General features: G+C 47.8%; 1 protein-coding gene across 2 annotated transcripts; it reads left to right on the forward strand.

Moving 5' to 3' along the window:
• Positions 1 to 1,551: 1,551 nt before the first annotated feature.
• Positions 1,552 to 26,271, forward strand: LOC117354439 (zinc finger protein Xfin-like). 2 transcript variants are annotated; one of them, XM_033931985.1, is made up of 5 exons: positions 1,552 to 1,750; positions 7,512 to 7,638; positions 22,017 to 22,130; positions 22,949 to 25,573; positions 26,220 to 26,271. In XM_033931985.1, the coding sequence occupies exons 1-5, from the start codon at positions 1,727 to 1,729 to the stop codon at positions 26,261 to 26,263; spliced, it is 2,934 nt and encodes a 977-aa protein (XP_033787876.1). In that variant the 5' UTR covers positions 1,552 to 1,726; the 3' UTR covers positions 26,264 to 26,271. The 2 variants fall into 2 exon arrangements, with proteins under 2 accessions (XP_033787876.1, XP_033787875.1); XM_033931984.1 differs by lacking the exon at positions 26,220 to 26,271 and having other exon boundaries at positions 22,949 to 26,211.
• The last annotated feature ends 881 nt before the right edge of the window (positions 26,272 to 27,152 follow it).

Genomic DNA, 27,152 nt, shown 5'->3' on the forward strand with positions numbered 1-27,152 from the left:
TGACAATCTACTTCTGTATTCTGCCACGAAAATGTGATATCAAGTCACTAGGACTCACACACCAGTCGATGGCACCTAACCACAGTAGTACTTGGCACAGAATACAAGGAACAGGAGCAACAGAAATTTCCACGCTCGGAGAACAGAACATTTTGGGATGATGCTAAAACACCTAAACATAAGAATTGCCGCTGCCGGGTCAGACCAATGGTTCATCGTGCCCAGCAGTCTGCTCACGCGGCGGCCCTCTGTCAAAGACCAGCGCCCTAACTGAGACTAGCCCTACTTGCGTACGTTCTGGTTCAGCAGGAACTTGTCTAACTTTGCCTTGAATCCCTGGAGGGTGTTTTCCCCTATAACAGCCTCCGGAAGAGCGTTCCAGTTTTCCACCATTCTCTGGGTGAAGAACTTCCTTACATTTGTATGGAATCTATCCCCTTTTTTAACTTTAGAGAGTGCCCTCTCGTTCTCTCTACCTTGGAAAGGGTGAACAACCTGTCTTTATCTACTAAGTCTATTCCCTTCATTATTTTGAATGTTTCGATCATAGTAACATAGTAGATGACGGCAGATAAAGACCCGGATGGTCCATCCAGTCTGCCCAACCTGATTCAATTTAAATTTTTTTTTTTTTCTTCTTAGCTATTTCTGGGCGAGAATCCAAAGCTTTTCCCGGTACTGTGCTTGGGTTCCAACTGCCGAAATCTCTGTTAAGACTTACTCCAGCCCATCTACACCCTCCCAGCCATTGAAGCCCTCCCCTGCCCATCCTCCTCCAAACGGCCATGCACAGACACATACCGTACAAGTCTGCCCAGTAACTGGCCTAGTTCAATCTTTAATATTATTTTCTGATTCTAAATCTTCTGTGTTCATCCCACGCTTCTTTGAACTCAGTCACAGTTTTACTCTCTCTCAATGTCCCCTCTCAATCTCCTCTGCTCGAGGGAGGAGAGGCCCAGTTTCTCTGACACAAAAAAATGTTTTAAAAAAATCACTAGCTTTCATCTCCCTTAGCATCAACACATACTGACAGGACCTTGAAGGTTAGCCACTAGTGGTTTCTCTTGATTCAAAGATACTCCTTTTACCCCATAGTTTAAGAGAACTTAGATAAAGGTGCCTCCTAAAGCAGGAACTCCTCCCCCCTTTATTTTTGTTTTGTAACTTAAATCTAATATTGTGCCCTCTTAATTGCGTGGGCAGAAATGATTAACCGTTGTAGCCTCGCGCAGATCACAGAATCCCGCCTCGAGAAATTCTACCGTTCACCCTCAGACCTGTAACAGAAAACGCTCGTCGCAGGACTATCATGTCACTATGACGCGTTCTCTTGCGCGGCTGCTCCGCCTCATTCTATTGTATTGCCTTCCCGGCTCGGTTCGGCTGCCTAAGGGGGGGGGGGGGGCGCATGCGCCTAGAGTGTATGGCACGCGTCCCTGGGAGTTGTAGTCTCACTCCCGTGCTTGAAAAGACTACATATCCCAGTCCTGCCGAGGCGTGTAAAGACGAGTTCTCCTCTCCCCGTCCGGCATCTCTGCCCTGCAGGGGCTGAACCTGGCTGCAGTCGGGGAGGGAGTCCCCTAAGTACCCGGTGGGCGCCTCTTGAGAGATTCACTGGGGGAGGGGTTCACTAAGAGCCACTGCGGCAAGGGAGAGGGGCTACTCCTGGTCCCCCAGCCCCTCCGATCCTGCTGAAGCTGCAGCTGGGGGGATTCCAAAGACAATGGCAGATGGAGCTGCCGAGCAGGTGAGCAACTTTCTGCCTCCAGAGAATGCAAGACACCCAATATCTTTCTTTTTTTAATGTCACTGTGCAGCCATCTAGGGAAGGTGAATATATAGTACTGTATTTCTTATGATCAGCCTCTGTGTGATCTGGATAAAAATGCCAAGCTCTCCCTTGTCTGCAAAAAAATGCAAGCTCCTGATCCCTGCAAGGATGATAACACGGGGCTTCTTGCCAATAGTTCAGAATGGGATGACAGTCTAACAAAAGGCAAGGGAGGCGTCTTTTCAACCAATGATCAAGACTTTATTAAAAACCAATAGTCCCAACAAGGATCCAGGTTTCAGGGGACACTATTAAAACAATTAACGCGTGAAAATAGCATTTAAAATCAAATACCAAAATTAAAACTAATCAATAAAAGCATATGGCAAAAAGGTGGAGCTGATATATTTAGAAACCCCCCCAAAAGTGTACAATAATGTGCAGATACCAAGGGTGATTTAATAGCATACTTAGATAGAGGTTATGTAAGTGAGCCCATGTGCATTATATTGAGTGCAGACAGGCCAAACTTAAAGGTGAACTCTCGAGAATTATATTGAGTTCAGATGTACCAAACTGAAAGAAACATAGAAACATGACGGCAGATAAGGGCCATAGCCCATCAAGTCTGCCCACACTATTTACCCATCCTCTTAAGTCTACTGACCCCTGAAAGTATAATTGTGATTATACTGTCACTCTACTGACCCGCTCATTCAGTCCTAGTGACCCTATCCCTTGGCATGACCTCGCAGGGATCCCACATAGGTATCCCATTTGTTCTTGAAGTCTGGGATGCTGCGTGCCTCGACCACCTGCACTGGAAGCTTGTTCCAGTGCTCAATCACTCTCTCCGTGAAGAAGTACTTCCTGGCGTCTCCATGAAACTTCCCTCCCCTGAGCTTGAGTGGATGTCCTCTTGTGGTCGAGGGTCCCTTGAGAAGAAAGATATCATCTTCCACCTCGACCCGTCCCGTGATGTACTTAAATGTCTCAATCATGTCTCCCCTCTCCCTACGCTCCTTGAGAGTGTAGAGCTGCAATTTGCTCAGTCTTTCCTCGTACGGGATACCCTTTAGCCCCGAGACCATCCTGGTGGCCATCCGCTGAACCGATTCAACTCTGAGCACATCCTTACGGTAATGTGGCCTCCAGAATTGCACACAGTATTCCAGATGCGGTCTCACCATGGCTCTGTACAATGGCATCATGACATCATGACAATGGCATCAAGAAGAGCTCTAAATTGATGGCACTGACCCATACAGTGTAAATATGTGGCGAGTGTTGTGAATTCCAGTAGTTAAAAACCCAGGGAAGGAAAAACTGGACACACCATTAGTTGAAACAAGTAAAAGATTGCATTACCTTTGCTTGCAAAAGCTGAGTGTAATTCACTCTAGACACAAGCCAACCAAGAGAACCATAAACCATACCCAAGAGGCTAAAACTCTGTATGGGTCCTTGCACATAAATTTAGAGCTCATCTTTCAGTTTGGTACATCTGAGCTCAACATAATGCTAGAGGGCTCATTTTAAGTTTTATTTTTATTTTTTATGCAGTATTTATTCTAACTTGAGCAACAAAGCAATTAAGGCTTTGTTATCATATGGATCTTTGCAAACTTGGATTTTTAGCGCTGACAGAAATTAAAGCAAAAAAAAAAAAAAAAGAGAATGACTGCAGATGGTGGATGATGAAATGTGTTTTTGCTTGTCGCCTATCGAGTCACATTTTGAGTTAATTTGAACTAAAAAACAAGGAAATCCATCAGATTGATTTGCAATTCTATTCTTTCTACTTTAGTTTAACCGTTGTTGCAATGACCCATACATAGCTTAATGAACTTTAAATAAATAATTTTCACATTTCATTTTTTGTTGGTTTTGCAATTTTATAATTTCAGTTATAATGTGCCATGAAAAACATTTGCTCCATTTAGTTTTAACTGGTTTGTAATCCACAATAGGACAATACCTTCTATCACATGACTTTCTAATTTCCTCAGGAACTTTGTCAAATGCCTTTTAAAAATCCAGATACATGGCGGGGCATAATAAAAAACCCAAACACGTCTAAGTCCGATTTGGATGTAGGGGTGCTAGTTGCCCAAAGTCGGCAGTGGCAAAATGTCTGTTCTCGAAAAGTACGTTTAAAATATATGCTTTTTGAAAATCGTCTATCTGTATGTCCAGGCTTTTGATTATCCAGACTGCCACTACATCTATCTTTATACCACATTCTCGACCAAAAATTTGTCAAAGTCCCTAACGCCCAGGCCAACACCTTTTGGACATGGAAGGGGCCAGCATTGTGATGGACTTGCCACTCAGACATGGCAAACAAGCAGAGGGGCACCTTACATCACACTGCTGTGAACTTCACAAAAAGGGTGCCACATAAACATCTCACCAGAACTCCCTTATAGATTATGGTGTGCTCCCCAAAGCCCACTGTATCCATCTGTCTACAACCCCAATAGCCCTTATGGCTTTGGTGGCACCTATATGGCAGTACAGTAGGGTTTTGGGGGTGTTTTGGTGGGCTCAAATTTTCCACCATGAATGCAGTAGTTAGAGTGGCTTATGGGCCTGGGTCCTGCTCTCTGGTTCACTAGCCCACCCCCCAAACTACTTAAGCCACCTCTGTGTAGTTCTATTAGGCTTTCCTATGCCAGGTGCTGATGTTCCGGAGGCAGGTGTGTACATTTTTATTCTGAACTTTGTGGGGGTGCAGCGGGGTCAGTGAACACGGGGGAGGGGGGAGTGTGTGAGGGACTTTACTTTGTCTCTGCAGTGGTTATCTGGTCACATTCAATACCTTTTGGGCACTTATACTGGTCTTTACATCATCTAACTCACAACATATTAGTTTCGCCTAGGCAGTCTTGTCAAACCCTAATACCACCAGATCCTCCAACAAATTAAAACTATCCTTCCCCTCGCTAAAAGGCATTTCCCACACTGGAAAGCTAGGGACCTCCCTCCACTTCAAAATCACTGAGCTTTGGAACAACCTTACCTCCCCTCTTCGGAACTTGAGCTCTCTCCAAGTTTTCCGCAAACATCTGAAAACCTGGCTTTTCTCAAATATGTAAGTCTCCCTCCAACTTAGGAATCAAAGAATCTCTTATATCTTGGCATCCCAAGTCCTCTAAATTTTCTTCACACTTCTATCTCTAACCCTCTGTTGTAGTTCCTATTTCTTCCAATGTAAACCGCGCCGAGTTCTACGAATGTGGAGATGATGCGATATACAAACCTAAGGATTAGATTAGATTAGATTATTCCTGCAGGACGACTAATTCTAAGTCAGCCCACATTCCGCCCTAACTGGTGACCCATCAAAAGTGGGCAGGACATCGACGCACTGACAATCCCGCTCCGACATTTGCATGCAGGCAAATGCGCGCCACTGCTTCCGCCCTTCCCCTTTGTGCTCTGAGGAAGGTGTGTGTGCAGGGAACCCCACATTACACTTACAACTCCTCACGCTCCCACTGGGGGGTTGGGGTGGAGAAACCCCCCCCCACTACACTGAAAACTCCCAAAGAGTGAAAACAGGAAGGAGAACAGGAATTTTCAGTGTAGTGAGGGGGGTCCCCAACCCACCCCCCAACGGGAGCGCGAGGAGAATGCAAACGGGAAGGCCTCAAATCGGCAGAAGCAGCAGTGCACATTTGTCCTACGTGCAAATGTCAGGACGGGATTGTCGGTGTGACAATGTCCTGCACACTTTCAACGGTGTACCGCCCTAACCACTCTTCCAAAAATGCCTTTTTCAGCTCTGGGAGCGCAGTGGGATTCAGAGGCCTAAAATGTCCCTGGATACGGCCATAAAGCCATTTCGATTATCGGCACTTGGATGACCTAATCGTCCAAGTGCCAACTTGGGCAAGTTTTTAGACGTATTTAAATTTCGATTAGGAGCCCCATAGTACCGTATTTCCCCATGTATAGGCCGCGGCCTGTAAATGGGTTTTACAATCCCCTGCACTGGGTGTGGCTTCCTTATATGGGGCGGCCTAACTAAAGACATCATAGATAAGCCACCCCATTGGACGATCAGCCATGGAGTCCCCCATACCTGCAGCTCCCTTCTGGACGGCTACTGGCTGCCTCCTGCCTCATCGCAGCTAGCAGAGCAGGAGCTTTCTTTTCAGCATCCACTTGGCCCCACATTGCTTCCTTAATGCCTGCACCAGTTCTTGAAAGTAACAGAAGGAAAAGGTTTCAAAGTATAAAGATGCCGACTTCAAGTAGAATAGAGTGCCATTATCTTAACTCCGCCCCCTAGCTTGATTTTAATGATAAATTACAAATTGCTTAAAATAGATCCACAATTTTCTGTTTTAGTTCTATTGATGTTCTGGGATGTGTACTGTACAGTCCAGGAAATTGACTGCTCTTTAGTTTGTCAAATTGCCCCTTTACATCTTCCATGTTTACAAAGATTTGTTTAATTTCCTCTGACTTATTACCATTAAATACCATTTCACATCTTCTTCAGTGAAGACCAAAGCAAAGAATTCATTTACTTTCTCCGCTATGGCTCTCATGTCTCTCAGGCAGGGCAGGATTAATTCGTCGAGGGCCCCTAGGCACACAAGTACACTAGGCCCCCTGCCCTGTTTCACCCCACCAAGCGCCCAGGCGGAAACAGGAAGCTGCGTCAGAGGGAAGCTTACACAATTACAGCTCCCGTTGCCTTTCTTACCTGCGTTGTTTGCTTGTCTTACTTTCCCGTCGATGGGGGGGTGGGGCTGCGTTTCTGATCGATGCTGGAGGGGCCCATCGCCGTTTGGAAAAAAACAATGTTGTTGCCCTCCTTCATTGGGCCCCCCTGACCATTTCAGGCCTTAGGCACGTGCCTACTTGGTTAATCCTGCCCTGTTCTCGGGGCCTGCTCAGAATTTAGGTATTAGACAATCTTTAGCTTTTTGCACATGTGACCTGCCCCTCCCTCAGACAAGACAGAACATTTTCATGTTTGTCACATGTCTAAGGTGGCTTTCAGAAAAGATGTATAGCCCCTTTTGCCTAAGATGTGACAAGACACAAGTGTGTATGTTGGAGGGGGGGGACCTACTTCCTTTCCCATATATTTTTGCAGCAAAGTATCTTGGGCAATCCCATCCTACCTGGATATCTCCACCATCTTTTCCATCAAGAAATATTTCTTTATATTACTCCAGGGTAACTTTAATAAACGCCCTTTTTAATAGAGTTACGGTATGTGTAATGTGTATGTTCTGAAATTGTACAGCACTGTAGCTTTGTTTTTGCAATGGGCACATCTTGACAGTAATAATAATAGACTACAGTAGTGTTTTTGAATGTAAGGCCTGGGGGTCAAAAGCAACCCTGGAGACCTCCTGATGCAGCCTACTTCATTATTCCAGGAGGGCAGGGTTTGGCTACTTTTAACCCGTTTACCCAAGCTTGTAATACATAGAAAGAGGGAAGTAGATGGTGGGGAAGAGCCAAATGCTTGCAGGGCAAGGCATTTCTCACTAGAAGGAGCAAATGCATTTGGAAACGCCTGAGGACACCCCTAATGAAACGTTTGAAGTGGGGGCTGGAAGGTATGGGTGCCATCAGCTGATAGGTGTTTCACCCTCCTTTATTTCATTTTTATCCATAGTGGTCCCAATTTAAAAGTGAATAAAGACAACTGCGCTATGGTAAATTTTCAAGAGAAGAAAGCACGTGATCACAGTTTTGTCTCTTTTTTTAGGTGCCAGTGACGTTTGCTGATGTCATGGTCTGTTTCTCAGAGGAAGAGTGGAAAGAGTTAGAAGACTGGCAGAAGGAGCTATATGACAGTGTGATGAAGGAAAACTACGAATGTTTGTTATCGTTAGGTAATTAAAAAAAAAAAAATTATATTCAAGTTTCAATAACTTTTACAAGATAAACTTCTTAAATAGAAATTTTCCTTTAAACAGTTAATACTAACAAGGGAATAAGAAAAAAAAAATAGAGCGTAAACCCTCTTTTATGAAGCCACATAGTAACATAGTAGATGACGGCAGATAAAGACCCGAATGGTCCATCTAGTCTGCCCAACTTGATTCAATCTAAAAATTGGTGGTTGTTTTTTTCTTCTTCTTCTTCTTAGCTATTTCTGGGCAAGAATCCAAAGTCCTGCCCGGTACTGTTCTTAAGTTCCAACTACTGAAGTCTCCGTCAAAGCTCACTCCAGTCTATTTACACCCTCCCAGCCATTGAAGCCCTCCCCAGCCACGTTAAGGTTTTTTATCACTGGCTCCAATGGAAAAAGCTCCGATGCTCAAAGGAATTCTATAAGCGTTGGAGCTTTTACCGCTGCAGCCGGTGATAAAAAAAACCCCTAACACGGCTTCATAAAAAGAGTGTGTGTAAATCTCTAAGAGAAAAAAGGACATTTTAGACCTCAATAGAGAGGGATCGAATAACAGAAAAACCAAATATTATTATTATTATTATTATTATGTTCTTATATCCCGCCATACCCAAAGAGTCCTAGGCGGTTTACATCCATTACATTAGGATCCGGTCTGAACCCGGATTTACAAAAATTTTGTCGGAATTGCAGGTAGCGTGGAAGGAAGCAAAGTAGTTTTAGCACAGGTTTATCATAGTTGGGTTAGAAGATAAAATGGAGGGTGTGGGAAACCAGAGGAGGGGGGGGGGAGAGGGAGGTGGGGGTGGGGGGGTTGGAGTGTATGCGGGGAGTGAGGATTAAGGGTCTTGTTCGCGGAAGAGGTGTGTTTTGAGAAGTTTTCTGAAGTCTAGGTAGGTCGGGGCCTCTAGCATCATTTGGGCTAGCCAAGGGTTCAGCTTGGCCGCCTGGAAGGCGAAGGTTTTGTCGATGAATCTTTTGAGCTGGCATGATTTTATGGAGGGGAAGGTAAACAACTGGATTCTGCGGGATTTACTGTATATTTCTTTTTGTGTATTTTTTTAATTTTCAGCTAAGTGCTGTTTTAAAAACCCCCAGGACCTCCAAAAATTTTTCAGGTACCTATAAATTTTCAGTGTCTTAACAGATTAATCTTTGCAAGAGATGACCACACCTCTTTCTGTCCATGGGTAGGTTGAATCAGTTACACGAGTGGGTGACTTCATCTGACAGCTCAGTTTGCCCAGTCTTTCATTTTATTTGAGTTCACACCTTCATTTTTAAAATATTTATCACATTTTAAATTTTCAACCGAGCAATAACATCATCAGTTTTTATAACTATGTGGGAGAATCGGTCCCATGGCTTAAGTTACACCCCTCAAGCAATTGCAAGACTCCAAAACAGTCCTTAGGACACACCCAGCCAGTCAGCTTGCATAAGATACACTTTCTAACAATGGAAGTAGCGCATATTTATGGTGGGGATCCTGAAAACCTGACTGGCTAGGTGTGTTAGGAGGACTGAGTTGAGAACCTCTGACCTAGAGCCATTAGGCTCCAAAGATTGAAGTTGTTTCACGGATGGATCTTCATTGGCATTAAATTATTGAAGCTGAAGGACTCAAAGAGAGTGGTAGAAATCTGGAACACTCTTCCGGAGGCTGTTGTAGGAGAAAACACCCTCCAGGTATTCAAGACAAAGTTAGACAAGTTCCTGCAGAACCAGAACGTATGCAGGTAAGGCTAGACTCAATTAGGGCACTGGTCTTTGACCTAAGGGCCGCCGCGGAAGCAAACTGCTGGGCACGATGGCCCAGCACGGCAATTCTTATGTTCTTATTAATTGCTTTGTTGTTCTCTGCTTCTCCTCTGGAGATACCTCAGATGTTCCGGTGTTCTTCCAGTACTTTCTCGATTGCTTCTTCCTTTATGCCCATCAGCTCTCAATCGATTTTAAGATATTATTACCTTACTAGTCTTATCCTAGGACAAGCAGGCATGATATTCTCACATGTGGGGTGACGTCATCTACGGAGCCCCGATGCAGAAGCATTTTCAAGCAAACTTGATTGAAGATTTAAGTTTGCTCTGCTGCTCCACGCATGCGTGCCTTCCTGCTCCACTAGGGGGCGCATCCCCTCGTGGTCTCCAGTTCAAAATTTTCCGCTGAGCCTAGAAGTCGTGTTTTTTCAGGCTCTGCCCCAACTGCCTTCTAGCACCGCGATTTTCTTATTTTTTTCTCGATTAAGTCGCTGTGCGCAAATTTTTTCTTGTTCAACTTGTTCCTGCTTCGTTTTTGAACCGACCCGGAGGCTTCCGGGTCCCCGTGGCCGCGTGGCTACTCGAGCCGCGGCCACTTTCGATTCTATGTCCCGGCCTTTGACCGGCTTTAAAAAGTGCACCCGGTGCGAGCGGCTTGTTTCCATCACAGACCCGCATCGCCGGTGCATCCTCTGCCTGGGGACCACTCATCCAACCGACTCCTGCCCCCAGTGTGCTACTTTCCAGAACCGGGCCCTCCGCCGAAGAAAAGCCCGCATGGCGGATCTCTTCGCCGCCGACCAACCCTCTACCTCGGCCTCGAGGTCTGCCCCTGCCTCGACCCCGGCCTTGACCTCGGCCCCGAATACCTCGGCATCGCCTCGAGACTCGAATCCGAAGTCCTCGGGACAACAGAAAGCCTCGGCTCCGGGTAAGTCCCCTCTTCCCTCTTCAGGTTCCGCAACAACGAAGAAGCCAGCCTCGGGGATACCGGCGACGCATGGCGGAAGTCCCATGTTCACAGCCCCGGCGAAGCCCTCCAAGCCTTCGGGCCGTGCCTCCACCACACGGGAATACTCTGATACGAGGTCGCCCCCGGTGGAGTGCACTGAGGCAGTGGACATGCCCTCGATGCTGTCCGTGCCCGTTTTCCAAGACCTACTCCGAGCGATGATTTCATCGGAGCTGTCCGCTGCAATGGCCCATCTACAACCGGCCTCGACCCCGCATGTGCCAGACCAGCCTGAGCCTCGCGTCGAGCCACCTCGAGGAAAACCGCACAAGCTTCGCCGCATCCCATCCTCCTCAGACTCCTCGCCGAGACACCCGAGGCGCTCTCCCTCCACAGACCGCCGCGGGGCAAAACGTCGTGCTAAAACGACAGAAACCTCGAACCGCCGTACTTCCAAGAAGGCCCGAGGTTCCCCCACCTACACCTCGTACGGGACCGCTGAGGGTGACGGAGCTATCACTCTCCAACCCGCGCATCCTCCGAACTCCCCCTCGGACCGGGGCTCCGATCCGAGGTTTCAGACTTTCACCGAGGGAGTCCGGGTCGAGGTCACCGATTCGTCATCGATCGGTACCCCGAACCTCGGCATCATCTCCGAGGGGCTCCTCGAGACGGCGGAGATCCACGACCCCGGAACACTTTCACAGTGCTTCCCCGGTCTCGGAGCGTGGATCGGAGCAGGAACCTCGATACTCGAGGGAAGCCTCCCCATCCTTCTCCACCCGACGGAGGTCTCGTTCACCGACCCCGCAAGGGGCCTCGGGAACATCCCGTCCATCCTTCTCTCGCTTTGTCCAGGACATGGGCCATGCTTTGGACTTAGACCTCCAGTCCGACTCCAGATACTCTAAAGAGTACCTAGCGGAGCTGGATATGCCATCACTGCCCAGAGAGTCCCTTCGCTTACCGCCTAACCCGGTACTCCAACAGGCTTTCTTCAGAAACCTCGAGACCCCCTATATGGTCACAGCAGTACCCTCCAAAATGGAGGCTAAGTACCGTACAGTACCCTTCCCGGGATTTGAACAACCGCAGCTCTCCCACCAGTCGCTGTTGATAGAATCCTCCTTGAAGAAGGCTCACCCCTCCAGGGTCTCAGCGGCGGTCCCCCCAGGCCGAGAAGGCCGAACCCTAGACAAGTTCGGCAGGAGACTATATCAAAATGCGATGATGGCCTCTAGGGTGCAAAGCTACACTTTCACCTTCACATCCTATCTCAAACATCTCATTGGACTACTGAGAGCCTTTGAGACTGACTTACCGGCCTCCCGCCAAGGAGCGTTTAGCCTGCTTGCAGAGTCCCTCTCCAACCTACGCCTCCATCTATTCCACGCGGCCTACGATGGCTTCGAACTCTCCTCCAGAGAGGCAGCCTTTGCTATCGCCATGCGCCGACTAGCTTGGTTGCGCCTGGTCGACATGGACCCCAACTTACAGGACCGGCTGACTAACCTCCCCTGCGTGGGTAAAGAACTGTTCGATGACACTATCGAGGCGGCTACAAAACGCCTCTCTGAACACGAACGCTCGTTTGCCTCCCTCGTGCGGCAAAAGCCAAAACCATCCACGTCCAGGCCATTCAGAGCCCCTCCGCGCCGCTACCCACAAAAATCCACTCCTGCCTTCTCGCGGCCTCCGCCCAGGCGCCCGCAAGCCCACCATCGGGCCCCGCCCAAGTCCCAACCGCCTGCGACTACCAAACCATCCCCGTCCTTTTGACGGGACACGCGGAAGGGGGCGGGCCCCCTCCGCCATAGTCCCAGGCCTCCTTCCCATTGGGGGTCGCCTCAAGGTCTTTTACCCTCGCTGGGAACAAGTCACGTCGGACGCATGGGTCCTTGGCGTGATCTCATCAGGATACTCTCTCAACTTTCGGGCCATTCCTCCAGACAACCCCCCAAGGAATTGCCCTCCCAACCGGACGCAGCTACCCCTACTCCTCTCAGAAGCTCGAAATCTTCTTCACCTGAGAGCAGTGGAGGAGGTTCCCCCCGGCCAACGGGGGAAGGGCTTCTACTCCCGTTACTTCCTGGTACCGAAAAAAACGGGAGACCTTCGCCCAATACTAGACTTGAGACGCCTCAACAAATTCCTGGTATGGGAAAAATTTCGGATGCTTTCCCTGCCAACCCTCTACCCCCTGATCGACGAGGGCGACTGGCTCTGCTCCCTCGATCTGAAAGAGGCGTACACACATGTTCCAGTGCACCCCGCTCACCGCAAGTTCTTGCGTTTCCAGGTGGGAGACCTGCACCTGCAATACCGAGTCCTCCCCTTCGGCCTAGCATCGTCACCTCGGGTCTTCACCAAGTGCCTCGTGGTGGTCGCAGCTACCTTACGCTCCCAGGGTCTTCAGGTTTTCCCCTACCTGGACGACTGGCTGATCAAAGCCCCGTCCAGGGAAGGGGTTATCTCAGCGACCCAACAGACTATTATCTACCTACAAAGTCTGGGGTTCGAGATAAACTTCCCAAAATCCCAACTACAGCCCTCGCAGTCCCTACAATTCATCGGGGCCACGCTGGACACGGTTCGCCTCCGTTCCTTCCTCCCCCCCTCCGCGTCTAGAGGCGTTAGTAAGTCTGAGCCGAAGGATCTCACTGATGACCTCGGTATCAGCTCGACAGATGATGACTCTCCTGGGCCACATGGCCTCCACCGTCCATGTCACACCCTTCGCCCGTCTCCATCTGAGAATCTCTCAATAGACCCTGGCCTCTCAATGGCGTCAAGACCGGGACCCGATCGATCGTCCCGTGACAGTGACTCCTTCCTTGCAACGATCGCTCCGCTGGTGGGCCGACTCTTCAAATCTTTCCAAAGGTTTGCTCTTCCTCGCCCTTCCTCACAGCAAGGTACTCACCACAGACTCGTCGGAGTACGCTTGGGGAGCCCACCTGGACGGCCTCCGCACTCAGGGGATGTGGTCAGCAGAAGACTGCCGCTGTCACATCAACGTGCTAGAACTCCGGGCCATCTATCTTGCAGCTGTAGCTTTTTAACATCTGCTTCACGACCGGGTGGTTCTCATCCGAACCGACAACCAGGTAGCAATGTACTACGTAAACAAACAAGGGGGGACAGGGTTTTGGCCCCTCTGTCGGGAAGCCATGCGCCTCTGGAAATGGGCAATCTCCAACAACACCTTCCTTCGAGCGGTGTACATACAAGGAGAACAAAACTGTCTGGCGGACAGACTCAGCCGCCTCCTCTAGCCACACGAGTGGTCACTGCACTCTCAGACCCTACGACAGGTGTTCGAAAAGTGGGGGACGCCGCAAATAAATCTGTTCGCATCCCCCAACAATCACAAACTGCCCCTCTTCTGCTCCCGGATACACTCCCCGGACCGACTCGAGGCCGACGCCTTCCTCCTCGACTGGGAGGGAAGGTTTCTGTACGCATTTCCGCCGTTCCCTCTGATCCTGCGGACGCTGGTCCACCTGAAAACGGTGAAAGCCACCCTGATCCTGATTGCTCCTCGCTGGCCACGCCAGCCTTGGTTTTCCCTTCTACTTCAACTCAGTGTCAGAGATCCACTGCCTCTGCCTCGGTTTCCCTCTCTACTATCACAGAGTCAGGGTTCGCTGTTACATCCCAATCTTCAATCTCTTCATCTGAATGCTTGGTTTCTTTCCCCCTGACTTCTCTCCCCGTGTCTCAATCAGTCAAGGAGATATTGGAGGCCTCTAGAAAGACCTCAACGAGAACCTGCTATGCTCAAAAGTGGACAAGATTCTCAACCTGGTGCTCCTCTCACAGCCAGGACCCGGTGTCGGTCCCCGTCCCTCTGGTCCTTGACTATTTACTTCAATTATCTCACTCCGGCCTAAAGACCAACTCCATTCTGAGTACACCTCAGATTTTCATCAGCCCCTGGAAGGAAAAGCCCTCTCGCTCCACCCCTTAGTCTCTCGCTTCATGAAGGGTCTTCTGAATATCCACCCTCCTCTCAAACCCCCTCCGGTGGTTTGGGACCTTAACGTGGTTCTGGCTCAACTAATGAAACCTCCATTTGAGCCCCTAGACAAATGCCATCCTAAATTCCTCACGTGGAAGGTGATTTTCCTGCTTGCACTCACTTCCGCCCGGCGAGTTAGTGAGCTACAGGCTCTGGTAGCGGACCCACCCTTCACTGTTTTCCACCATGACAAGGTAGTACTTCGCACACATCCAAAGTTCCTGCCTAAAGTAGTGTCTGATTTTCACCTCAATCAGTCCATCGTCTTGCCCGTGTTTTTCCCCAAGCCCCACTCTCACCCCGGAGAGGTGGCGCTTCACACTCTTGACTGTAAGAGAGCGTTGGCCTTTTACCTCCAACGCACTCAACCACACCAGAAAGTCCCACAATTATTTTTGTCCTTCGACCCAAACCGGTTAGGCCACCCAGTTTCCAAGCGCACCTTGTCCAACTGGTTGGCCGATTGCATCACCTTTTGCTACGCTCAGGCTGGTCTCGCGCTGCATGGTCGAGTAACGGGACACAAGGTCCGAGCGATGGCAGCCTCCGTAGCGTTCCTCAGGTCCACACCTATTGAGGAAATCTGCAAGGCTGCCACGTGGTCTTCGGTTCATACTTTCACCTCTCACTACTGTCTGGACTCACTGTCCAGAAGCGATGGCCGGTTCGGCCAATCGGTATTGCGAAATCTATTTGCTTAACTTGCCAACTTCCCTCCATCCCTTTTTAGTTAGCTTGGAGGTCACCCACATGTGAGAATATCATGCCTGCTTGTCCTGGGATAAAGCACAGTTACTTACCGTAACAGGTGTTATCCAGGCATATATTCTCACAACCCGCCCACCTCCCCGAGGTTGGCTTCTTTGCTAGTTAAGTGAACTGGAGACTACGAGGGGATGCGCCCCCTAGTGGAGCAGGAAGGCACGCATGCGTGGAGCAGCAGAGCAAACTTAAATCTTCAATCAAGTTTGCTTGAAAATGCTTCCGCATCGGGGCTCCGTAGATGACGTCACCCACATGTGAGAATATATGCCTGCTGTCCCTGGATAACACCTGTTACGGTAAGTAACTGTGCTTTATAGCCCGTTACATTAACGGGTGCTAGAATATATGTGTGTGTGTGTTTGTCTTTATTTTTTTTTCTCTCGCCTTAGCCGCTTTCTGTATTTCTGTCTGTCTTTCTTTTTTTTTTTCCTTGGCTGTCCACAACCACCCCTTGCCTGCTCCCCGTCCATTATCCCTTCCTTTTACCTCCCCTGTGTCCTCCACCACTCCATCATTGCTCACCTTATCCAGCAGCAGCCCCTTTGTTTTACCTTCCCCCTGTCCATCATCACCTTCTTCCTGCTCCCCCTGCACGGTCTAGTCACTGGCCTCATTAACAATTTAAAGCAGCTGTAAAATAACCCTTAGCATATCCTCATAAGCAAAATACAAAATATCAAACCATAACCAACCTACCGCATCACTGCTTAACCTCTCCTGTATTACATTGCAAATGGCAACGTGCCTGGTGAACCCTTTCAGCCTCGGCTACATTGGGAATGCTCCAGACTGTGTTATAACTGTTCCTTTCCCATCTCACCTCCTGAGAGTGAAAAGGAGAGTGTTTGGACTTTTAAAAAGACCCCGGGGGAAGTTCTGAAGTGGAATTTTTGTTGTTAGTATGTGCAGAGAGGGAAGGTATAGTCCACGACACCAGGATGTTAACTTTGTAGTTGCGGCCATTTTGAAGATCGTTCTACCCTGCTCCTTGCCTTAGTATATTTTTAAGTTGAAAGACACGGCGGCGGCAGCTCCTCTCAAGATCCCCGACTGCATCGGACTTCCGACGCAGGTGGGGATCCTGAGAGGAGCCGCTGCCTCGTCTTTCAACTTAAAAATATAGTAAGGCAAGGAGCAGGGCAGACCGAAGAACAGCACGGCTGACAGCCGCCGCGTCCGACATCCACCTCGGGGGAGACAGCCGCTGCGTCCGACATCCGCCTCAGGGGAGGAGAGAGGACTTCAGGCAAGGAGCAGGGCAGACCAAAAAACAGCACGGGCCAACAGCCGCCGCGTCCGACATCCGCCTCGGGGGAGACAGCCGTCGCGTCTGACATCCGCCTCGGGGGAGGAGAGAGGACTTCAGGCAAGGAGCAGGGCAGAGCAAAAAACAGCATGGGCCGACAGCCGCACGGAAAACGGACGCACGCGATGGGAGTGCGCATGCGCGGCTTAGCGTTTTATTATATTAGATATACTCGAATATAAGTCAAGACCCCCATCCCCCAAAAAGGAGGAAAAAAAAAAAAAAAAAAAAAAGGCCGACTCGAATATAAGTCGGGCGGCTTAATATTCACGTGCCCTGCTGGGATATGCCCACAGCATCCCCATTCTCCCCTGTCAGGCTCTGCACCCAGCCCCCTCCCTGCCAGGCACAGCACACAGCCCTCTTCCCTTCCTCCCAGGCTCTCCACCCTGTCCCCTCTCCCTGCCCTGTCCATCGTACCTCCTCTGCCGCTGGAATCCCTGGTGGTCCAGAGGTGTAGCAAGCAGGAGCGAGGGTTTCAACATATCCTCAACGATAACACCTAGATCCTTTTCCTGGGCAGTGACTCCTAACGTGGAACCCTGCATCACGTAGCTATAGTTCAGGTTCCTCTTTCCCACGTGCAACACTTTGCACTTGCTCACATCTGCCATTTTGATGCCCAGTCTTCCAGTCTCACAAGGTCCTCTTGTGATTTAATAACTTTGAACAACTTTGTGTCATCAGCAAATTTAATTCTAGTATGATAGACAACGCTATTCCTGAACCTTTGGCTAGTCAGCCTTTTGTCAGGACCATTTAAACTAAATTAATTTATGGAGCATGTATGGTTGGGCAAACTAGATGGACCACTTGGGTCTTTATCTGCCGTCATTTACTATGTTACTATGAGAACTCTTATAAGGAGCTTCATTTGCATACTCTTTTGTTCCTCCTCCCTTTCCTCCGGGCTGCCCTTCAGGTCCTCAGTTCTCTTCCTACAAGTGAAACAGTAGGAGCTTGTCTTGACTGCTCGTGTGTATTTTCATCTAAATTCAGATTTTCTAAAACTTAAGTTTGCAAGGCTTTCAGTGCTGCAGAGGATCCCATTTTGTGGGACAGCTCTGGCTGCGGGAGAGTGCAGACCCTGAGGTCGAGGGTCTGCTTCCAAGGGGTCAGATTACTTTGCAGCGCACCAATTCGGACAGCCTGCACTAACAGTTCAGGGGCTCAGCATCCAGTCCCTTGGGAGCAAGACTTGCCCCAGGTTCGTCTACACATGAGCTTGAGTGCTGGCTGTGTGACTCCGTGGCAGCTTTTTCCAGGATCGTGGCGGGCTGTGTTCCTCCACCCCCACCCCCATTTGCATGTGCTTGATCCAGTGGGGGTTGAGGTATCTGATTGGTGCGTTGGGCTCGAGAGGCAGTCAGAAGACACAAGCAGTCTGGAATCCAGGCTTGTTGAGGCAAGAGGTTCTCCCTGTAAGCTAATTGCAGCTTCTATTCTTGCAGCTTCCAGCACATAGTATGGCACAGTGAGTAGCAAGATGACAGCCTGACAAACTAGATCGGAAGGTCCTTGAAATTGATTCTGGGATTCTGGGGTTATAAATAGGTTCCCCCACTTCTAAAATCCTCAAATTGCTATATTTTATTTTTCATAGTAGCTCCCCCAGGCTGCTTTTGGTGCTAAAATCACAGCCACGGTGGCCATCTTGGATTTCCCAATTTGAATTTAAAAGCCTCTGTTTGCCTCAAAATACCTAATTTTTTTTTTTTTTAATTTAAAAACAGGTAGAATGGACTCCTCAGGCCAGGATACTTTGAATTAATACCCTATTTGTGGTGGATGGCAGTCCTAAAGAGTATCCGTGTGTCAAGTGCCTTGCCGCACATGAGGAGGAGGGACAGGAACCATTGTTTTAGCCCTTCAGGTTCCTCAGGAGGTGTTGGTACCCAATTGGTCTGAGGACCAGGAAAAAAGTCCAAATTTGACCCAGGGAGCAGTACAAGTGCGTCCCCTGCGAAACATGATGTTTGAGACTTACATGATTAATAAGACCCACATGGAACCATCTGGAATCTTGGCCCTGCTAGTGCCAGGGATTTCTCCCCCCCCCAAAAGAGCACAGTTTCCCAGCAACCGTGCCATGCACAGGTTAGGGATCCTTGGTCAGGTGACAAATCGGATGATACTGATTCTATTTTAATGCCTTTGCTCTCCCAGTCAGGGTCCTCTATAGCAGGAAATGCTGCTGCCTTCCTGGAAGGACAAGATTCAGATTTGAGAGAGGCTCAGGACCTTAGTGAGGACTCAACTGTGTGCAGACTGTTTAAACCTTCAGCACTTTTGGGGGATGATCGCAGAATCCCTCTAAGAATTGAAGCTAGAGGCTTCTTGGTTCTCTGCCTCGCAGTGCTCACTTGTGAACAGCACCAAGGCATAGACCTCTTGCTTTCCCTCACATCAAGACATTACAAAAATGCTTATGGATCATTGGGAGGTTCAGGGGGGCCCCTTTGGGTGGCCAAAGCCACGTGAAAGCTCTGTCCTATGGATGCCGCATTTAACCAACTTTTTGTTCTCCCAAAGTTGGATTCACAGGTAGCACAAGTTACAATGCATACCTCCCTTCCTAGTGAAGGTAGCGTGGCATTGAAGAATGCTTAGGACCGCAGATTAGATTAGATTTTTGTGCTCTTTGAGGCCACGGCCTCAGGTTTGAAAGCAGTAACAGTGGCATCTTTTGTCACCCAAGCTTGTCACTCTAAGTTCTGCCATGATTCCAGTTTTTAATAACTGGAATGGATTACGTGGCTGATGCTCTGTATGACCTTTTCAGAATCATGAGCAAGATGTTAAGTTTACTCCATTTCTGCCCACAGGATGAAATGGATCAGACAGTGGGCAGGAGATTCCTCCTCAAAAGCAGGAAAAGGCCTGATCTTTTGACCAGTGTGCAGGTCTAAACCAAAATCCTTTCCAGACAGCAGATCTCGAGCCCCTAGAAGGTCTGGTTGGAGTAATTTTCAAACCTACAGGCGCTACCGCCAATTCTCAAGAGGTCAAAGATTATTTCAGACCTCTAGACAAAGATTTGGAGGGGCCAGGCACCCTCAATCTTCAGGATCCCCGCTCCATTACAGCTCCCAAGAAGCAGTTACGATGCTAAGCTGTTAGGCGAATCTCCACGCATCAGAGGGCGTTTATTGGCCTATTTAGGAGTGTGGGCAGAGATCACCACAGATTGCTTGGTGCTAGAAATAGTACAGGAAGGGTACAAGCTCGAGTTCTTTCATCTCCTCCTGGACCTCTTAATAGTCTTCCCAGCAGGTAGCTAGAAAAAGTGGCCAAAGTCAGGGTGACAGTGCAAAGATTGCTAGATCTGGAAGCCATAGGACCCATACCAGAGGAAGACTCGGGCTCTGGCAGATACTTTGTATATTTCACCATGCCCAAGAAAGGCTCCAAAGACTGGAGGCTGATTCTAGACCTCAAAGCGGTGAATGTGGCCCTCAAGATACCACATTTCTGCATGGAGATGGTGAGGTCGATGATTTCATCAATGGTGCCAGGAGAGTTTCTTGCCTCTCTGGATTTGACGGAGGCTTATCTACACATTCCCATTTTTCTGGACCACATTTGAGTTCTAAGTGTTTGAGCAACACTTCCAGTTCGCAGCTTTGCCCTTTGAGCTGGTCATGGCGCCATGGACCTTAACCGGGGTGATGGTGGTGGTTGCTGCTCACCTATGCAGAACAGGCATACAGGTCCATCTGTACCTGAGCAATTGGTTCATCAGAGCCCAGCCCGAATCCAAGGGCAGACTGGTGGTTCACTGAGTGATCCACTTGCTGCAGAAGCTCGGCTAGGTGGTCAACTTAAAGAAGAGCCACCTAGAACCGATATAGAGCCTGGAATACCTGGTAGTCCAGTTTGAGATGGAGGAAAACAAAGTATTCTTTCCGGAAGCCTGCAGAGAAGAATTTCTGCATCAGATAGGGGAGTTTCAGACAATCCCGTTTCGATGACCTGGCAGTATTTACAGGTTCTGGGGTCGATGGTTGCGACCATGAACGTGGTCCCTTGGGCACACTTACATCCGCTCCAAAAAACGCTTCTTTCCTGATGGTACCCAAAGAGGGATCCACTGCACCAGCAGCTTCCTTGGACAACAGAAGCCTGTATCAGTCTAGTCTGGTGGTTGAATCCTCTCTCTCTCACCAGAGGGGTTCCCCTCCGCATCTCTTCATTGGTGATTCTAATGACAGACACCAGCTTTTATGGCTGAGGAGCACATTGCGAGGGATATCCAGTTCAGGGCCACTGGTTCCCTTCCCAGAGGAAGTGGTTGATCAACTGCTTGGAACTTCAAGCCATCTGCCTGGCGATCCTGGAGTTAGGGAGTGCCTTGCAGAACACAATGGTTTGAGTTTTTTCAGACAGTGCAATGACAGTGGCCTATGTCAATCACTAAGGGGGCACCAAGAGTGCCCCTCTATGCTTGGAAGTCCAAATACTGTTTCAGTAGGTGGAGGTTCATCTTCTGGTGCCCTCGGGAGTGCATGTGGCAGGAGCGGGCAATGTACAAGTGGATTTCCTCAGCTGGAAGACTCTGAATCCTAGGAAACGGTCACTGTCCCAGGAAGCCTTCACCCACATAGTGAATTGGTGGGGGTATCCGACATTCAACCTAATGGCGTCAGCTACCAACAAGAAGGCGGATCAATTCTTCAGTCGAAGACATGAGTCGGAAAGTGAAGGTCTGGGTGCCCTACTTAATCCCTTGCCAAAGGCGGGTCTTCTATATGCCTTTTCTCCATGGCCCATGATAGGCCGACTTTTATGCAGGATCATAACGCACCAGGGAAGGGTGATTCTAGTGGTTTTCTGACTTCTGCATGTAACTTAAATGGTTTAGAAGCTTATCAGCACCAATAATTGCTACTTAACAAGCAATTATTGGCTCTGACTGCCTCTAATTAGAATTTAAGTGCACAACTTGCTAAGTGTATTTTATAAAGTTATGCATATAAATTCTACTGGGCGGTCAAAGGGGACATGGCTAGGAGGAGGGCCTGGATGGACCTTGGGCATGCCTATATGTTACATACACTGTTACAGTAGTGTTTTTTAATGAAATCTCAGCGCTCAGATGCCATTATAGAAGCACAGTCTAAATTGTGACACCCAGTTATATATTTGGCCTCTAAGTGGGTACCTGAGTGAATGGGAGATAGTGACTTTCCTGAGGTGGCATTTGAACCCTGGCTTCCCTGGTTTTTGGCCCAGTGCTCTAACCACTAGGCCGCATCCTCTCCCTTCCCTTGCTATCATTAGTCCCAGGGCTTAAGCCAAAGGGTCGGTATCATTTTATCCTTGGTGAAGAGCAAGTCCGTGGTCTTTTTCCTTTCCTGTCATACTTCAGGAGTAGTGATTGTCATGCTAAGATTTGATACAGATGTTTATATGAAGTCACCATGTGGAGGTACTCGGCAAGACTTGCTGAGAGACAGTTGCTTTCCCTCAAAAATATACAAACTTTCTGGTGGTATTACTCTCATACCTTCTTTCAGAAGAGACATGTGAATTATTTATTTTTCCCAAACAGGTTATCCAGTTGTTAAACCCGAATTTATATCAAAGACTGAAGCAGGAGCAAAGCCATGCCTCGGAGATCCGTGTGACTTTATTGTGGCAGAAGATGCTAAAACTGGCACCCCAGGTGAGAAAGAGGTGACTTGCTGGGGAAATACATATCTCTTTCAGGAAAATGTAACTGAGGCCTGTACTCCAGGGTGGCTCCAAGGTGGCTCCAAGCCTCACCCTCAAAGGGAAAAGGACTTGTGTGCATGAGCAATCTCTTGTCTCTAAGGTAGAGAATGACACGGGGGCAAATTTTTCCTCATCCTTGCGGGAACTCATTTTTCCATTCCGGCAAATTCTTTTCCTGTCCCTGTCCAATTCCTGCAAGCTCCATCCTCATGTGCCCAAGCCTCAAACACTTTAAAATCATAAGTGTTTGAGGCTTGTGTGGTTAAGGCAGAACTTACAGGAATGGGACAGGGACAGCGACAAAACTCACAGGGACAGGATGGAGAAAAATATGTCCCTGTGTCATTCTCTACTCCAAGGTCATTAAGTTGTGCCGACACACCTCTTCCCCTCCCTCCCCAAGCATAACAGCCCTTGAAAGCCATTAGCCAGTTTAAACCATACTATTAAGATTAACAGTGTTCTTGTCCCAAATTTTAGCACATGTATCTAATGACTATTTATTATGGGTGTCCTGAAAGCCAAACTTGTTCATGAGGGTCTAGCATTGAATGTGACCTGTTCTTTCACAGCCAGTACTGGACATACACCACAAATAATGGCTCTTAAAAAAACGTTCCTTTTGTTTTTAGGATATATGAATATTCATCAGAGATTTGCCTATTTTGGTTTAATTTGGGACCAACAGGCTTGTCAGCCTCTAGGCAAATCCTCAAATAACATGGCAAGTAAAGTTAATATGTGCAATTTCTCTTGTAAATTTTACAGACAGTGAACTCGCGAGCAAAGACACTCAGCTGAACTCGTTCTGTGAAGAAAGTAAGGCCAAACTGGAGCTCCATGAGACATTACTGGATCCTGCAGGAGAGGAGCAATTTCTACATGCCGAGGATAAGACCACCCTGAAGAGTGAGCTGCTGCCGTTTCCAATGACGAGATCAGAATGTAAGGTATCCTCTTTTACACTGGCAGACCCCGTTGAGGAGGGAGAAAAGTCACACATCTGTAGTCACTGTGGAAAGAGTTTTAGCTGTTATTCTGCTGTCCTCCAGCACCAGAGGACATACAGCGGAAATAAACCTCACCAGTGCGTGGAATGTGAGAAAAGTTTTGTTCGGCGATCTGATCTCATGAAGCACCGGAGAACGCACACTGGGGATAGACCGTATCGCTGTATGGAATGCGAGAAGAGCTTTACTGAAAGGTCAGCACTCTTGAATCATGAGAGAACACACACGGGAGAGAGACCATACCAGTGTGTGGAATGTGGGAAAAGATTTAGGCAGAGGTCAGCGCTTACAAAACATCGAAGAACTCACACCGGGGAGCGACCTTATAAATGTACTTGGTGCGAAAGGAGCTTCATTCAGAAATCAGATCTTGTTAAACATCTGAGGATACATACAGGGGAGAGGCCTTACCATTGTACCCTATGTGAAAAAAGCTTTACAGAGAGCTCATCTCTTGTTAAACACACCAGAACCCATACTACAGTAAGACAATATAAATGTTCCGACTGTGGAAAGGGCTTCAGCCAGAGTACAGCTCTCACGAAACACCTAAGAACCCACTCCAAAGGTGGAGCTAATCAGCACGCTGGAGTTCGAAAAAAAGGAAGCTCATGCTTGGATATTGAAAAGCTAGCTTCAGTCCTCGCAGATGGAGTGCCAGAACCGTGTTCTGAATGCGGGAAATGCTTCAAACGATGGTCACCCCTTGTGAAACACTGTGAAGCTCATACAAGAACAAGGCCTTTTCACTGCACTGAGTGTGGAAAAAGCTTCATCCAGAATTCAGACCTTATTAAACACTTCAGAATCCATACAGGGGAGAGGCCATACCAGTGTACCACGTGTGAGAGAGGTTTCATTCAGAGATCAGATCTGGTTAAGCACTGGAGGACTCACACAGGGGAGAGACCCTTTCAGTGTGCTCAGTGTCAAAAAAGCTTTGCTGAACGCTCAGCCCTCATCAAACATTCTAGAATCCACACAGGGGAGAAACCATATAAGTGTGCGGACTGTAAGCGAGGCTTCACACGAAGATCAAATCTTATATTGCATCAGAGAATCCATACAGGCGAGAGACCATATAAGTGTACTTCTTGCGAGAGAGGTTTCATTCAGAATTCTGATCTTGTTAAACATCAGAGAACTCATACAGCTAGCAGATGTAAGTTAGGCTTTGTCCTGGATCTGCAGACTGGTGAAGACAACCAAACAGGAGAGAGTCCACATCAATGTGCTGAATGTGAGAAAAGGTTCTCTCACTATTCATCTCTGGTTCAACATCGGAGAATCCACTTGGGGGAGAAACCATACCCATGTACCGTGTGTGAGAAAAGCTTCATTCGGAACTCTGATCTTTCTAAACATCTCCGAATTCACACGGGAGAAAGGCCTTATCATTGTGTTGCTTGTGAGAGAGGCTTCATTCAGAAGTCAGATCTGACTAAACACTGGAGAACCCACACCGGGGAGAGACCCTTTCGGTGTAATCAGTGTGAAAAAAGCTTCACCGAACAGTCAGCGCTTGTAAAACATCACAGAACCCACACTGGGGAGAGACCCTATAAATGTAACACTTGTGGAAAGGGGTTCACACAAAGGTCAGCACTTACTAAGCATGTGAGAACTCACACAGGTGAAAAACCATATCCATGTACTGAATGTGGGAAGGGTTTCATTCAGAATTCTGATCTTGTGAAGCACAGGAGAATTCATACGGGGGAGAAACCATACAAATGTACTGAATGTGAGAGAAGTTTTACAGAAGGGTCATCTTTAAACAAACACCGCAGAACCCATCTGGTGGAGAGACCACATAAATGTTCTGAATGTGGGAAGGGTTTCAGGCAGAATTCTGTACTTGTCAAACACATGCAGAGCCATAAGCTAGGAATGCCAGATCAGTGTTCTGAATCTGGCCAGCATTTCAACATCAATATTGAACCAATAATTCCCACTATTTCACAGTCAGACGAGAATCAGTGCCCAGAGTGTAAAAAGAGCTTTCATCACAGGGCTGCCCTTCTTAAGCATGTTAGAATTCACAGTAGAGAAAAACCACACAGATGTAGTGAGTGTGACAGAGGCTTCCTTCGAATGTCTGACCTGAGCAAGCATTTGAGAATTCATACAGGAGAAAGGCCCTATCGGTGTGGGGTATGTGAGAAAGCTTTCATTCAGAACTCTGATCTCTGTAAACACCAGCAGACCCATTCTGGGGAAAAATCTTACCAGTGTGCAGATTGTAAGAAGAGCTTTATTCAAAAGTCAGCTCTTATGAAGCATCTAAGAATTCACACAGGGGAGAGACCATATCTGTGTACTGAATGTGGAAAAAGCTTCATCCAGAACTCTGATCTTGTGAAGCACCTGAGGATTCACACCGGTGAGAAGCCATATGGGTGCACAGTGTGTGACAAGAGTTTTACTGAAAGGTCAACACTTGTCAAACACTTGCGAACTCATGCTAGAGAAAGATACTATAAATGCACAGCATGTGAGAAAACTTTCCCTCGGAACTATGATCTGGTAAAACACATGAAATGCCATACAGCTGGGCTGGGAGATAACCTTAATGCAGTAAATGCTCACTAGAACAGTGGAACTGGATTGTCTCCACATGCTGAGTATGGGAGCGGGTTTCAGTCTCAACTGCGATTTCAAAGAGCAGAAAATGTGCACAGAGAAATGCGATTTCAAAGAGCAGAAAATGTGCACAGAGAAAGACCATTCACATGTACTGACTGTGGGCAAATCGTCACCCATCAGTCTGTGTTGATTAAACATTTACAGATCCAGATGAGGGAAAGTGTTTACAAATGTAACAAATGTGAAAATAATTTTTATTCAGAAGTCTGATGTGGATAATCATGAAATAATGCACATAGGAGGCGAGTTTTAGCAGTAAATGCGAGAGTTGAGATCATGATGAAGGCATGCGTAAAGTTCAAATTTGCCTGTTTCTGCTTTAAAGCATTACACGGACTTGCCCCCAAATACATTACTGACCTTTTCTCCTTCTCAACCAACAGACACAAGAGAAGTTCACATTCCAACTTCGTTTCCCCCCCAGTGAGAGGTTGCAAACTGAATAAACACCATGAATTCCTTCTCTCACACCAAGCAGCATCATGGGGTAAAGACCTAGAACAATTACTTTCGCCCTCTACTTATGAGGTATTTAGGAAACGTCTAAAAACACACCTGTTCCTAAAACATCTTGACAACTGATCCACTTATCTCTTTCCTCTCAATAGTGACCTACTGTCCTTTTGATCACTTTTCTCCTCAACAATGAATTTCCTGTCTAATTACTTCTTTCTTCTTCCCCTCTTGAAGTCAGTCAATTTGTACCTTTGCTTAATCTTTTGTAAACCGCATAGAACTTCACGGTATTGCGGTATATAAGCTGTTATTATTATTATTATACTCTGCATACCTCGAGTTAGTAGGAGGTTCATTACTATCATGGTAGGTACAAAACTAACCCAGTTGGCGATCTTGTCCCCAGGAGAGCCTAAACATAGGATTTTGACGGGAAGATGGTTCCCCTTGTTAAGGAGGATGACGGTAGAGCTCAAGCAATAATAATTAAGGTGGCTCAGCTCCATCTGTGTTTACTTTTGGACCACAGAAGGCGTTAGACCAGAGAGATTACCATTGCGGAGCTGGGAACTAACCATGATCAGATCTGGAGGGAAAAATCTACACTGTACCTGCGTATTCTTCTTTCAACACATTTTTGTCCATGTATTTCCTGAGTCAGAGGACCTGGTTACAGAAGATAGCATATCTGTGTTTAAATAAGGTGTGGACAAGTTCCTGGAGAAAAAGTCCATAGTCTGCTATTGAGGTGGGGGGGGGGGGGAGGGGGATGCCACTGTTTGCCCTGGGATTCATAGCGTGGAATCTTGCTCCTAGTTGGGAATCTACTACTAATAATAATTTCTATACTGCTACTAGAC

Source organism: Geotrypetes seraphini, chromosome 2 (assembly GCF_902459505.1).
Source record: "Geotrypetes seraphini chromosome 2, aGeoSer1.1, whole genome shotgun sequence".
Taxonomy (NCBI): domain Eukaryota; kingdom Metazoa; phylum Chordata; class Amphibia; order Gymnophiona; family Dermophiidae; genus Geotrypetes; species Geotrypetes seraphini.